The following is a 13,746-nucleotide window of genomic DNA, read 5'->3' as shown; positions in this document are numbered from 1 at the left end:
AATATATTTAATTATTATTTTTAATTAGTTCTTAAAAGCTATTATCTGAGTAACTAGCAGTTGTGGTCATATTAATTAATGGTGATAAGATTATCAAAATTATTGATGATGGTTTCATTAGATTGTTTTCCTTATTATGGTCTTATCTACCTATTTTATGACAAGACTCCTAATTTTGGTATTAAATTTTTTAAATATGTTTTTATTTGATAACATCATTACTTAATGTTAGTGAAAATATCTCACATGGAAAGTGTATGGGTATATTCAATAATAGTCTGAGTTACTCCACTTATCATTAATTGGTTTTGAGATGAAATCTCATACTTCTTACCATGCACCATATTCTACTTCTAAACCACTTTCCACATTCTAACATAGTATCATGAGCCAAAACTCTAACGAGTAAACTCACTTAATGTTGAAATTTTACTTCATTTTTAAAGCCACTTCGGGAATGGAATTTGTTTTAGAGTGGGAACTTGTTTCCACTAAGTTGTAGAATTCTTGTTCCATAGAAATCAGTATTCTCAAGTTATTTGAATTGCAAACCAAACATTATTGGAATGATTTTTGTCATCATTCTATTCCAAAGTTGATTCATGCATACCAAACATGATCTAATTAAGCTCTTTAGAACATGCTTAATTAGAAATAGAAACACCACATTTCTCAACTTTCAATTGAGAAAATTCATGCTTAGTGAAAATAACATCTCTAGATATAAGAAATATATTATGGTTTTGTCATTTTCAAAAGTACAAAGTCAGCCAAGAAAGATGCACTTAACAACTCTACCATCAAGCTTATCTTTCTTTTGGTGTACATTAATTAGTGCAACGAAATATTCACTACAAAAAATCTTAGTTTTAGCCACAATAAATTTTGCGACTACAAATAAAATATTTATGACTAAAGAAAAATCATCTTACATGTGTCATCATTAAAAAGTCCGTGACTAAAAATATTAGTCACAAAAATTACAATTTGTTGTCACTAAATGTATTTTTAGTCACAACAAACTTTATTATTAAAAATAATAAGTTGTGACTAAAACTACATTAGTGAGAACTTGTGATTAAGTATGACTTTTTAGTTAAATATAATTTTTTGTTGTGACTAAAAGTAGCATTTAGTCACACAAAATATATGTTGTGACTAAAAAGTTTTCTCTAAATAGTACATTATGTGTAGTGATTCTTAAGTGCCTAAGACTCTTTGCCTTATTAGACCAATATTCATAAGGTGTCTTTATTTTCTTATGATCTTCTAAGACTAGGATTTATAAAAAAATAACATGTTGTCATAAGAGCACTAATAATCAAGAGACATCTCACTTTGTTTTGTTTATGAAGTGTGCACAATAGTTCTATGATTTACAATGCTACAATCAGTCCACAACTTGTTAAATTCTTTATATATGAATTCTAGGCCATTTAGGTTTTGGCAACAAAAGACCTTAATCTTTAAAAATTGTTAGACAAGTATATTTATTCCATTAGAAATATGAAATCAAAATACAACTCTAAGCAAGAAATACAAATGAACTAGAAGATTGATAAAATAAGTATTACAGCTCTAACACAAAAGATACAAGTAAATAGAAAATAAGAGATAATACAAGTAAATAGAAACTGCAAAAAGGAAATAAGAACCAAAAGGAAAGATGGAAACTCTTACACTCACACATTCTTACATGTAGAGTAGTGAGGATCACTAACTTGAACAAGCGTCAAGATTTTTGTCCAAAAGCTTATTTCTCCTATTATTTAAGCAATAAGTAAACTCTCAAATGGAAAAAGTTATCTGGAATTATCAAGTTTTTGGTGAATTTCTAGCCAAATGCTCTATTGGATAGAAATTGTGTCTTATACTCTTATTTATAGAGTTTTGAGACACTCTCTGAATTTCAAATTCCACCAACCCCTTGAATGTTACCAATATTAAATTTAATGTTTATGGAATTAAAAATGAAGATTTGGAAGTTATTTGAAGTGTTTCAAACATTCAAATTGTAGAAAAATGTAAAAATGAGATTTGGCCGTCAGCGCCCTAGGCCGCGGCCTGGAGAGTTTGTAACCTCTCAATTTTTGTACTTTGCCACAAAAAAACATCCCAACTCTTTTCTTTTTAATTTTGTAACCTCTATACACCTAAGAATAGTCAAAATCATATCTCAAACAACCATATAACATAATAACTTATGAAATTTAATTTAGAAATATGTAACTCTCATTTTACACATTATTAGGTGATCGTTTGTAAGTTATAAATAGTTATTGATTTTGTAAAATGTGTAACTCCTAAAAATATGTTATTGGGAAAGTGATTTTGATTTGAATAAGTAGAGTAGTGCCAAAAAAATACAAGACTTAAAGAAAAATATCACTTCTATTTTTCTACAAGTACACCAACCAGAGTTGGCGTCTTCAGATGGTAACCAAAGACGATCACTAATAATTTGTCTAACAAAGACAAAACTCAACTTAACTTGGTAACACATCTCTCTTTCGTTTTCCTATCACATCTATAAAACGTGTTCAATCTAACTATCTTCATTAACTCTCTACACCCTACCACGTGTTTGGATAGAATCATACCTTATTTGGAATGGGATTCACCAATCATTGTTGTACACACCTGTTCTTTTGAAAAACTCCTTCAAACAAAAATATCAAACATGTTAAGGAAATTATTCGAGCTTTTATAAGACATCACTTTTTTTTTTAAATAATACTTATATATACTATATATTTTAAAATTATACATATTTAATATTTTAGATAAATTTTTATCAATATAAATATACTATCATCAGTTATATAATTAAGTAATTAAATTTGAATTTAAAACTCATATAATTGAAAATATGATTAAATTAATAAAATTTTATTAATTAAAGTTGAATTTAGTACGATTTCAAAATACAGAGTACTAAATATATATGATTTTAAAATATAATATACAAAATACGTATTATTAGAAACACAAAATACCAAAATAATACTTTAGAAAAAGCCCGTTAGAATGATTACCTACCCAACATATTATAATGTTATTTTATGGCTAATAATTAATATTTAAGATGACAAGAGAAGAATCAACTTAAGATTTAAGGTCCCAAGTACAAGCTTTTATTGCACAGTGTACAAGTACTCGAAAGAATAAAGATTTTTCATTGTAAAACTACATTAATAACACTTCAAAAAGAAAAAAACTATATTCAATAAAACAACATTATATAAAATAAAATTCTTGGCTTTAGAAGGAAGACGAAACTTTTAAGCAACTGAAGACCTTTCACTTTCTATCATACTCTATATTTTGTAAGAAAATCTCTTCTTAATACTCGGAAGGAACTGGAATACAATAAAGCACTGGAATCTAATGACACTTCTCTCCCAAGATTAAAGGTAATAATTACTTTTACAAATCTTCTATTTTTTATTATCTTCCCCATAGTTTTGGATGTGTTTAATTCGTTTACAGAAGCTCAAAATCATAACTTTTATGTAAAGTTTTGATCTTTAGTTGTTGTAACGTATAATTTTTGAGTTTGGGATGGCTCAAAATTGTTAGAGTAATAGTCTTTCTTTTGTAAATTTTGTTTTTTGGCTTGGAGCAATTGGAGCTTTTAATTTACTTTATTTTTATCACCTTTTTCTTGGGCAATTATTGAGAGGGAAAGTAGTTGCTAATTGATTGTTGATCTCAACAGATTGAAGATTCTAGTGATGGAAATTCTCTCTTACAGTTCTTCACCATGTTGTCATGTTGTGAATTTGAACTGGAAATTAGTTGTTAATAGCTCAAGTTTTCAACCCAAGATCTCTCCTTTAAAAAAAGCCAGAGTTTTTTGTGCTAAAGTTGATTCTGGAAGTGGGTCTTTGGGATTTTATAAGTTCTTGGGAAACCCTAATAACCAAGAAAATTTTGGGTCAGAAAATGCCCTTTTGAGCCCCAAACGTGTTGATACTAAGGTCTTGAGTGGAGGCTCTGATGGTTATGTAATTGGTGATGAAGAGGAAGCAAGAAGGCTTTCAGGAACTGGGAAATCAGTGACAAAGGTTCTGATTCCTGGTTTACCAGATGAATCCAATGCTGAATCCGCTGCCGAAATCAGTAGCTGCTTCTGGGAATGGAAGCCAAAATTTAATGTCCACTATGATAAAGCAGGGAGTGAGAATGTGAGCTCACCACCAGTATTGTTTCTTCCTGGTTTTGGTGTTGGTTCCTTTCATTATGAGAAGCAGTTAAAGGATTTGGGCCGCGATTATCGAGTGTGGGCAATCGATTTTTTAGGTCAAGGCATGTCCTTGCCATCTGAAGATCCTGCTCCTTTGTCCAAGGAAGGAGATCAATTTGTTGGGACAGATCTTTCTTGGGGCTTTGGAGATGAAACTGAACCTTGGGCAAGTGAGCTTGTTTACTCTATTGATTTGTGGAAGGACCAAGTTCGTTGTTTCATAGAGCAGGTGTGTATGCTATTCCAGATTGAGCTAAAAAAAACTATTCTGAATTATGTAGAATTTTTTTATGGGATTCCTTAGTCTGACTAATTAGTGGTTTTTAACATGAAAGACTTTTTTTTATATTCTTTTCATGTTCTGATATATTTGAAGAAATATATTTAGCAGTGTGTTTTTCTAAAGAAGGAATCTAATTGAATTGTCTGTTATAGGTCATTGGAGAACCAGTTTATTGTTAAATCTGACTAATAGTGGTTTTTAGTTGCAAAGAACTCTTTGTTATAATTGAATGAACACATGTAGCAGTGTTTTTATTTGGCTACATGAAGAAGGAATTTGATTGAATTATCTGTTTTAGGTCATTGGAGAACCGGTTTATCTTGTTGGGAACTCGTTGGGAGGATATGTGGCCTTATATTTTGCAGCTAGCTATCCTCACCTGGTTAAGGGTGTTACATTACTCAATGCTACCCCTTTCTGGGGCTTTCTACCAAACCCAATGAGATCTCCAAGAGTAGCTAAGTTCTTCCCATGGGCTGGAACATTTCCTATTCCATCACGCGTTAGAAAGCTCACAGAACTTCTGTAAGTTTCCTATTCTGTTAAATCATTTGCAAGTTCTTTTCTTGTTGTTTATGTTCATCAAATAAATATGGTCTGAATTTATGTTCTATTGATTTCAGTTGGCAGAAAATAAGTGATCCTAGTAGCATTGCAGAGATACTCAAGCAAGTCTATGCAGACCATTCGACAAATGTAGATAAAGTGTTTTCGTGCATACTTGAAACGACACAGCATCCAGCTGCTGCTGCATCGTTGGCCTCGATTATGTTTGCTCCTCAGGGACAACTCTCGTTTCAAGATGCCTTATCTAAGTGAGTGTAGTACCTTTGTCTGCTTGAGATATTGTCTTTTTTCGTACGATTTTAAGGAAATATTTTCATTTTTCATTTGCAGATGTCGAATGAACGACCTACCAATCTGTCTCATGTATGGGAAAGAAGATCCTTGGGTGAGGCCAGTTTGGGGCCTTGAGGTGAAACGCCATGTACCTGAAGCTCCATATTATGAGATTAGCCCCGCCGGTCACTGCCCCCATGATGAAGTTCCTGAGGTATGCAACTTCTTTTTTAAATCGAAGCCATCTTTTCGTAGGTGTTTGCTCTCGATACAATCGGGGGATCGAATTGATTTTAGAAACATGAGTTTAATTAGTCGATTTAGTAGTGAACAAGGGAAATATATTATCTAGACGGGTGAATAGATTGACCTTAAAACAACAAACTCGTATTTTATCTTCGTTACCTTTTCTTAATAATGAAAAACAATTTGAAAGAAGCGAGTCGACTCCTAGACTAATTTTCTACTTGTTAGCTAATAAGTTAGACCCTTTGATCCGATTAAGGTTTATTAGCTTTCAGTCTTAAAACTTGAAATGTTTTCATGAGACTGATTTTTCTGTAATCTGCTATACAAGCATTACTGTTATGTGGATACTTAGTAGCTTCCATTGCCAAACAGGTTGTAAATTTATTGTTGCGTGGATGGATTAAGAACGTAGAGTCACAAGGCTCGGTTGTGCTACCTCTGCTCGAAGAACTCGACAGTACCGACTTTAACATTGCCAGAGACTTGGAATTCCCCAGAGATGGATCAAAGAAAGCAGTGAACGTGCGGTTCTTTGGTTCCAATATCTCACTTTGGAATTGGATAAGTTCTTATATCAGAGCGCACTTGGGAGACTTGAAATTTAAATCTTAGCAGTAGCACCAATATGGTAAATTCTTAGATGTAATTATATTCTCTGATTCATTATTATATTGATTAAGTCATTCAGTAGCAATATTTATGTCAATAGTTGCTTAAAGAATTGTTCTAATAAAGATCGTCCTTGACACAAGTGATAAAACTACAACAAAATAGAGACATACAATAGATTAATGGAGATTACTATAATTGCCAATATTAATGTCAACAACCACCCTAACTAGAAAAAAAAAAGGTTCACACTGACAAAGACTAGGATGGTTAGGAAACCAACATTTACTAATGTACAATGTAAAGTAAATTAAGAAGCAAGCAAATTATTTTTAAAAGACCATTTTAAGAATAATAATAATGGTTAGGGTTTATGTCTTTTTAGGATATTGTGCTTTGACTCATTACTTGTTTGGATTTTATATTTTAATAAATTATTTTTTGGACTTTGTATTTTTTAAAATAGTTCAAATAAACCTATAAATTCGATTTTGATTAAAATTTTTTAAAATAAAATCACAAATGATTCATCAAACTAACAACTCAAAATAAAAATATAGTTATTCTGCTTAAAAATTGTATTGTTATACTCAATTTTTTGTTAATTAAAATTAGGTTTAGGGGCTTATTTGAACAATTTTACAAAACACAGAGTCTAAAAAATAATTTGTCAAAATACTGGGTCTTAACAGGTAATAATGCAAAACACATGGTCTAAAAAGGTATAAACCCTAATAGTTAATAGTAGTTGTAATAAGATCATTTTTTTTTTCTAAATCCATTGAATTAATTACTAAAACAGTATTATAATTTTGTTACTAATTTAACAATGTGAAGAAAAAAAAAACTTTTGGGTGCTTCCCTGGCACACCCCCTATATTTTAATGTACCGGTGCATCTCTTCTTATTTTCGGTATTTGAATGATTTTTTGTGCAATCTTTTTAACGATCTTGTATATTGTAATTATTTAAAGTGTCCTGCAATTTTCAAAACATTCTGAATGGTTTATAGTACTAAAAACAAAGCTTATGTGCATAAAATAAAACAATCACATGTGCAATAAACTATTTGAACTTTATTTTTTACATTATAAATTATTAGAAATTTTCTGAAAAATTTAGAAAATATTTTAAATAACTACAATATACATATTTATATTAAAAAAAAAAGCTAAAAATCATTAAGTATGAAATAGAAAATAAGGAGTCTACTACCTATATAAAAAAAAATAGAATATGTACGAGTTATTTTCAGTTGATTTTGTATTAGTTAGGTCTCCAACATTTTCAAATCGTATTATTTAGGTTCTTAAATGATATATATTTTTTTTTTAAAATACATAAAAAAATATAAAATAGATAGTAAATCATTCTTAAAATATTTGGATATTTAATTTATGACAATAACAAACATGACATGAGAAAAAAATATTTTCATGGCTTTTTTAAAAATATTTAATATTTTTATAAATTAAATTAATGTTTTATTTTAAAAAATATTCTTACCTATATTGTTGTTTTATAATTAATATTAATAATTATGTTATCTCGATTATCTTGATATTATCAATTTTTATTATGTTTATGATTTTTTATTTCATATATTCTTTTCAAAACTTAATAATAGTGTATCTAAAGTTATTTATGTGCATATCTATTTATATATATGATTAGTTATAAGTTGCATTATAGAAAAAATTTATAAAATAAAAAATAAATATGTGCATTATAAATATTTATAATATCGTGATAGTTTAGTTATTAATATTAAAAATTTACAAGTGAGAATATTTTTGAATGAAAAACTAATTTAATTTATAAAACCATTAAATATTTTTAAAATGCCATGAAAATATATATTTTTTTAATATCATGTTTAGTGTTATTATAAATTAAGTGGTCAAATTTTTTTTTTAAGATTAATTTATTATTTTTTATATATTTTGAAAGAATATTTGAAAAGATTGAAACATATCTTATACAAAACTAACTTTTAGGACGTAAGTGTATGTATGGTAGAATTTCCCGAAACCTTTTATTGCTAAGAATTTCTTATTACAAGATTTTTTTTTTGAAAATAAATTATTTTTTAGGGATATATAAACCCAGAAATTTGAAACCATGAATCCTTGATACCAAAAAATGGATCCAAATCGATAAACCTACCAGAAATCATGACGACACGGCTCTCAGCCTTATTCCCTTCTGTCAAGCCTTCAAAAGCAAAACCAATTTCCACAAAGCCATCGTCATCGTCGTCCACACCACCACCATCAACATCGATCAAATCAGAAGCAAAACCATGGTCTGTGTATCTCATTATTTCCACAAACGCCCCGATCAAGACCTACGTCGGTGTCACCACCTGCTTCTCTCGCCGGTAATTCCATCTGGGTTCTTATGAATTTGTCAGTTAAATGAGCTTTCTGTGGAATTTCCTTCAAATGCTCACATGGGTTCTTTTTATTTTGTTACTAAAGCATTAATTTTGATCAGCAAGATAGTTTTTTTTTTTTTTCTTTTCTCTTTCTTTCTTTTTGATGGATTTGTTCAAAAATTGATACGTTGATGCGTTTGACTGCAAATTCTCATTTGTTGATGAAGCTTCTATTAAATGATAAATCTTGGCTATTTTTTTCTGAAAATTTTGTTAAATTTACTGAAACTCTCTGACATTTGAAGCAGATTGAAACAACATAACGGTGAGCTTAAAGGTGGTGCAAAAGCAACCCGCTCTGGAAGGCCATGGATTTCTGCATGCTTGATTGAAGGTTTCAAGGACCAAAGTGAAGGTAATTGATTGATTTAAACATACTAAAGAAGACAACTCTAGTTTCATGAAACTCAAATTAAGACAAATTTCGAGAAAGACAATGACTAACACTGTAATATTTAGGGACCAGAGAAAACTATAACAATTGCTATAAAGTGCGCTGGAAGGGCTCGAAGCAATTCACATGATTGATCAAGAACATGTCTTTTCTAAATATATGTTATTGTGAAATGAGAGGTGAAAAACCAGCCTTGATTAATAAGATAAGCTTGTATAGTCTTAACATTCATGAAACAACTTTCTGAGCAAACTAGTAATTTGATTTATCAGTAGTGACTATGTAGGAGCACGTTGGGTTGTAGTATGGGATTTGTTATTCATGTCATTTGTTTAGTTGTTCCTTTTCTAAACTGTGCCTTTTATGTATTTGTAGCTTCAGAGTTTGAATCAAATATATGTAGGAGCAAAACACATTACTGACCATTTGAGCTAATCCTCTAGGGTCTAGAACATGACTTTTCTAAATATATGTTATTGTGAAATTAGAGGTGAAAACCCAGCCTTGATTAATAAGATAAGCCTGCGTGTTCTGTTCTTAACATTCACGAAACAAAATTCTGATGAAATTAGTAATTTGATTTATCAATAGTGAATATGGAGGTGCACATTGGATTGTAGTATGTGATTTAATATTCATGCCATTTGTTTAGTTGTTCCTTTTTTGAACTGTCTTTTGTGTATTTGTAGCTTCAGAGTTTGAATCCAAATGGAAAACTTTCTCTAGAAAGTTGCCTCGCAAAAAGGAGAGCGAGGAGAGAAATGACGGGGAAAAGCAATTAACAGGCAGTTCACTTCGTTTGTTACAACACAGGCTAGCAGCTTTGAATAGAGTTGAAGGTTCATTTGATTGCAGTAACTTAGAAATTAACTGGCATTTGAACCCTGTCTGATTTGAAGATTGCATGATGGTTGTTATGATTAATTGATTCAGACATAAAAGATATGTTGTCATAAATTGTTGTATGTTTAATTGTCCACATTGTATTATTAGCATAGGGTATAACTTAAAGAGCAATGTCAGTTTGACATGCAATGCTCAAATCTCAATCAAGGCTATTGATTGTATTTGTACCATTATTTCTACTCTGGCAGTGTCGTCTATACTAAATTTTTTCTACTCATTAGATTATCTTTATTTTTTCCACCTTGTCATTCTGAATTTTTCTAATGCAGTTCTGCTTATGTTGTTGTTAATTCTGGTCTCTTTTACTGGCACTATAATAAATAAATTCACACTTACAACATCAAACTCAGCAAGATCAAGATCAAACAATGTAGCAAACATCAAAAACAGAAAGTAAAACACAAATGCTCCAAGAACAGACAACAATATATTTATACTGATTATGTCAATGTGATCTACATCCAGTTAGAGTTGTCCCAAGAATACTTTTCCACTGTAAAGAAGATGATTACAGAAATACAAACTCAGAAATAGAGATACAAAGAACCTCTCAAACTTTCTTGTACAAACCCAAACCAATACTCTATCACAGAGAAAACTAAGAATAATGTTCTCTCAAAACATGTACAATGTTAATTATCTCTCTGAAAATCTAAGCAAGTGATATGAAATGAAGGGGACAAAAGGCTTTAAATAGAAAAAAAAAAATTGCCTAACTGTCTGTGCATGCATCGGTCAACCAATGTGTACTAGACTGCATAATTCAGAATTGAAAAAATTAACCTCCAACACTAAACTGTATTCCCATAACTAATGTTTTTGAACACCCTGGTGTTTGTATTGATTGTGTATATTTAAAAATAATTCATAGAATTGCTGTGGTTTGATCAACAGATTCTACTAAAGCAAAAGTGAAACAGAAACTCAAGAAAGAACCTTTACGCCTTCTTGATCAAAAGGAGGACAATCAACTGATAACAGATTGATGTGTTAGAAGGATTCAACGAGTTAATGATTGAAGGATATTCCTCAAGAAGGCACTCACTGCTGCGCACTCTTCAAACATTCTGACATCAGCATGAAACCGAAGGAGCTGAGGCATAAACAGCCAAAAACAGGTACTGAAAACGAATACAACTGTTAATGCTCCTGAGATTAGCCTCGGCAGCCGCCACCTCCCTGCCACAGCCTTCTTCAGAACAATCTCAATCGTCAAACAGAGTCCATGGAGGACAAAGAACCCAGTGATCTTCCAATTCGGCATCAGCCGGCCTAAGTAGTAAAACACTAACTCATGCATGATAGCAGACACCATGAAGGTTGCCATAACAGCTGGGATTGATGCCCACTTTCGGCCAAGGGAGTTTTTGAAGATGTTGAGAGTTGGTTCGTACACAGTGGGACGTAGGATGCTGGTGACCATAAGATTCCATCTCTTACCCCAAAAGTCTTGTAGTGAGGAGGAAAGATATGGCTCATTGAACTGTGGCTCGAGCTCAAGTCCCAACAGGACTCGAGCCAGGCCAGCCATTACAGCTAGGATCAGCTCAAGGAAGAAGTATATGTGAAAGCAATAAAGAAGCAACAAGACCTTTGGATGGATGAAGTCATTGTAGTCATAGACCTTTACAACCAAAGCCAATAATAGTGCTTTTATGGCATAGTTTAGAAGAGACACTCGGCTATTATCAGGCGTTTTGACAGATGGGTTTTCCTTGTTTTGGCCATTTACATAAGATTTTGACAGTGATCGGCTTTCTCTGTGGTGGGATTCTTCTGGTTTTTTCAATGGAGGTTGGTACTGTTGAATCTTGATAGGAAGGCAAGCAACGGCCACAAAAAGACCAAGAGAGATGGATGGTGAGTGATCAGATGCCAAAGGGCCTTTACCAAAAGCGAAAAGTAAGAGCTTGAAGTTGGCAAGCCAAGCAATGAAAAATGCAGTCAAACCAGTAAAAGTCAGGGAAGAAAGCTTGAGAGGAAGGTAGAGAAAGAGACATAATACTGGGAGTAGCAAAACCAGTCTTAGAGGACCTTTGGATAAAACTTTACCAGTTGTGTAGCAGTAACAAAGAGAAATGAAAGCTGTGAGCCATACTTTGATTAAGTTGCTCAGCTCTTCTTCCATTTGGTCTCTCTCTCTCTCTCTGCAATGCTTACAAACCAACACACAGGTATTGCTTATAGAAACCTTTTTTTATAAACACACACATCTACCCAAACCACAAACACACTTGGCTTTTAGCCTTTTTGAATTTATTTCCTTTGACAGCTATCCAAGATGATATTCTTTTAATTTTCTATACCAAATAAACGTGTTTTGGAGTTGGATATTAATATAAAAGTAAACTTATTTAAACACAACTTTATATTTTTTTGCTGGTCAAATCTAGAAAAGATTACTTAGTGATGCCACTTATTTGGGATTTTTTTTCTTTCTTTTTGTGGAGATTTATTTTTTAGACATTTCTAGAGATAGTGTGTTATTACTTTAAAACCCTGCCAAGCCATATGCAAGGTTTTTTTTTGGAAAGTTGCAAGGTCCCATTTTAAGAGCTCATTAAACAAATTGGTATTTTATAAACAAAGAAAAAATCTAAGATATTATTGATAATAAATATAATAAGATTTTAAATTTATCTTGTTTGATTTTATTTTTTATGTATAATTATTTAAAAAAATAAATTTTAAACTTTTTCCATTTTGTTGAAACTTTAAAATAATTTTTGAAAATAAATGAAGAAAAAAGTTCAAGGCATATTTAGGTTGTTTTGGCGTGCCATCCATGTACTCATAAAAAAATGATTTTGATGACTCATGTATTCCATTCAAGACTTTACAACCTATTACAACACTTAAAATAAAAATGTGATCTTTCCAATGTAAAACCATGAGTGGCATATATTGACCAAAGCCTTTACAAATCTATAGTCTTGATCTCCTTAATAAAAGCAAATTAAAAATAAAAATGGTAGACATGTTTATACAAGTATGCCAATAATATTCCAACAACAAAATAAAGTAAGCCAATAATATTCCACCAACAACAAAAAAAAAGTATGCCAATAATATATTAAAAATATATATATTTCAGCTTATACAAATACTTGGGGGCATGTGGGGCCATTTTCGGATCTTCTCCAAACAAACCAATGGGGTGAAGCTTTTATGAGTCTGTATTCAGACTCTAATATCTATTTTGATTATTTTAATTATTAATGACCAAGTTATTGATTAATGTAAGACTAAAAAAAAGGTATATTATTGAGAATTGTTAAGGCCACTATTACTACCTAACATCATAAGTAGGTGACATATTATTATTGATTATCCCATTTATTTGAATTTAATAAGTATTATGAAATATCGCTAACCAATTATGTCGTGCCAACTCATATGGTGTTAGACATCTTAAGATGCCAAATAACAACACTCTATATTAATTAATATGGAATTATATCTCAAAATTAATTAATAATGAATGGAGTAATTTGTACTTTTATAAATTATTCTGTTTGTTTCAGTTGACACATTATGTGAGCTAAATATGTTAAAATGATCACTTTCTAGTATTTTTTGTTGATTAGTCAGGAGATTTCTTGTTCAAATATTGGGATAGTTTTCTTAGACTTTTTTAAGTTGTAATTGAAGGCCACAAATATAATTTTCAAAATTAATTATATATATTAATATCTAAAAAGCCAAACTCTATTCAAATCATTATCATGATTTACAAAAAGGTAGTGCTACAAGTGATGTCAATTAATTAAGGGTATATATAT

The 13,746-nt window shown here is 30.9% G+C and overlaps 3 protein-coding genes across 4 annotated transcripts; 2 read left to right on the top strand and 1 right to left on the bottom strand.

Annotated features, from left to right (window-relative positions):
- Positions 1–3,249: 3,249 nt before the first annotated feature.
- On the top strand, positions 3,250–6,312 carry LOC133829794 (pheophytinase, chloroplastic). Its single transcript, XM_062259589.1, has 6 exons — positions 3,250–3,413; positions 3,719–4,475; positions 4,828–5,054; positions 5,153–5,344; positions 5,427–5,583; positions 5,991–6,312. The coding sequence occupies exons 2-6, from the start codon at positions 3,735–3,737 to the stop codon at positions 6,228–6,230; spliced, it is 1,557 nt and encodes a 518-aa protein (XP_062115573.1). The 5' UTR covers positions 3,250–3,413; positions 3,719–3,734; the 3' UTR covers positions 6,231–6,312.
- A 1,889-nt stretch (positions 6,313–8,201) lies between these two features.
- On the top strand, positions 8,202–11,009 carry LOC133829799 (structure-specific endonuclease subunit SLX1). 2 transcript variants are annotated; one of them, XM_062259593.1, is made up of 4 exons: positions 8,202–8,607; positions 8,910–9,019; positions 9,748–9,897; positions 10,859–11,009. In XM_062259593.1, the coding sequence occupies exons 1-4, from the start codon at positions 8,402–8,404 to the stop codon at positions 10,948–10,950; spliced, it is 558 nt and encodes a 185-aa protein (XP_062115577.1). In that variant the 5' UTR covers positions 8,202–8,401; the 3' UTR covers positions 10,951–11,009. The 2 variants fall into 2 exon arrangements, with proteins under 2 accessions (XP_062115577.1, XP_062115578.1); XM_062259594.1 differs by having other exon boundaries at positions 8,227–8,607; positions 8,913–9,019.
- On the bottom strand, positions 10,373–12,092 carry LOC133829796 (acyl-CoA--sterol O-acyltransferase 1-like). Its single transcript, XM_062259591.1, has one exon. The coding sequence runs from the start codon at positions 12,090–12,092 to the stop codon at positions 10,965–10,967; it is 1,128 nt and encodes a 375-aa protein (XP_062115575.1). The 3' UTR covers positions 10,373–10,964.
- Positions 12,093–13,746: the final 1,654 nt, after the last annotated feature.

Source organism: Humulus lupulus, chromosome 4 (assembly GCF_963169125.1).
Source record: "Humulus lupulus chromosome 4, drHumLupu1.1, whole genome shotgun sequence".
In the NCBI taxonomy this organism is placed as follows: domain Eukaryota; kingdom Viridiplantae; phylum Streptophyta; class Magnoliopsida; order Rosales; family Cannabaceae; genus Humulus; species Humulus lupulus.
The sequence above is the reverse complement of the archived record's forward strand: the minus strand, read 5'-3'. Positions and strand labels throughout refer to the sequence as shown.

What these genes read in the sequence shown, in the direction of transcription:
- LOC133829796 (XM_062259591.1), bottom strand. Translation starts at nt 12,092, where the DNA reads ATGGAAGAAGAGCTGAGCAACTTAATCAAAGTATGGCTCACAGCTTTC.
- LOC133829794 (XM_062259589.1), top strand. Translation starts at nt 3,735, where the DNA reads ATGGAAATTCTCTCTTACAGTTCTTCACCATGTTGTCATGTTGTGAAT. An exon ending in TTCGTTGTTTCATAGAGCAG is followed by an intron (nt 4,476 to 4,827) that starts GTGTGTATGCTA and finishes TATCTGTTTTAG; the next exon opens with GTCATTGGAGAACCGGTTTA. An exon ending in CCCATGATGAAGTTCCTGAG is followed by an intron (nt 5,584 to 5,990) that starts GTATGCAACTTC and finishes ATTGCCAAACAG; the next exon opens with GTTGTAAATTTATTGTTGCG.
- LOC133829799 (XM_062259593.1), top strand. Translation starts at nt 8,402, where the DNA reads ATGACGACACGGCTCTCAGCCTTATTCCCTTCTGTCAAGCCTTCAAAA. An exon ending in TTTCAAGGACCAAAGTGAAG is followed by an intron (nt 9,020 to 9,747) that starts GTAATTGATTGA and finishes GTGTATTTGTAG; the next exon opens with CTTCAGAGTTTGAATCCAAA. An exon ending in AGCTTTGAATAGAGTTGAAG is followed by an intron (nt 9,898 to 10,858) that starts GTTCATTTGATT and finishes TTTGATCAACAG; the next exon opens with ATTCTACTAAAGCAAAAGTG.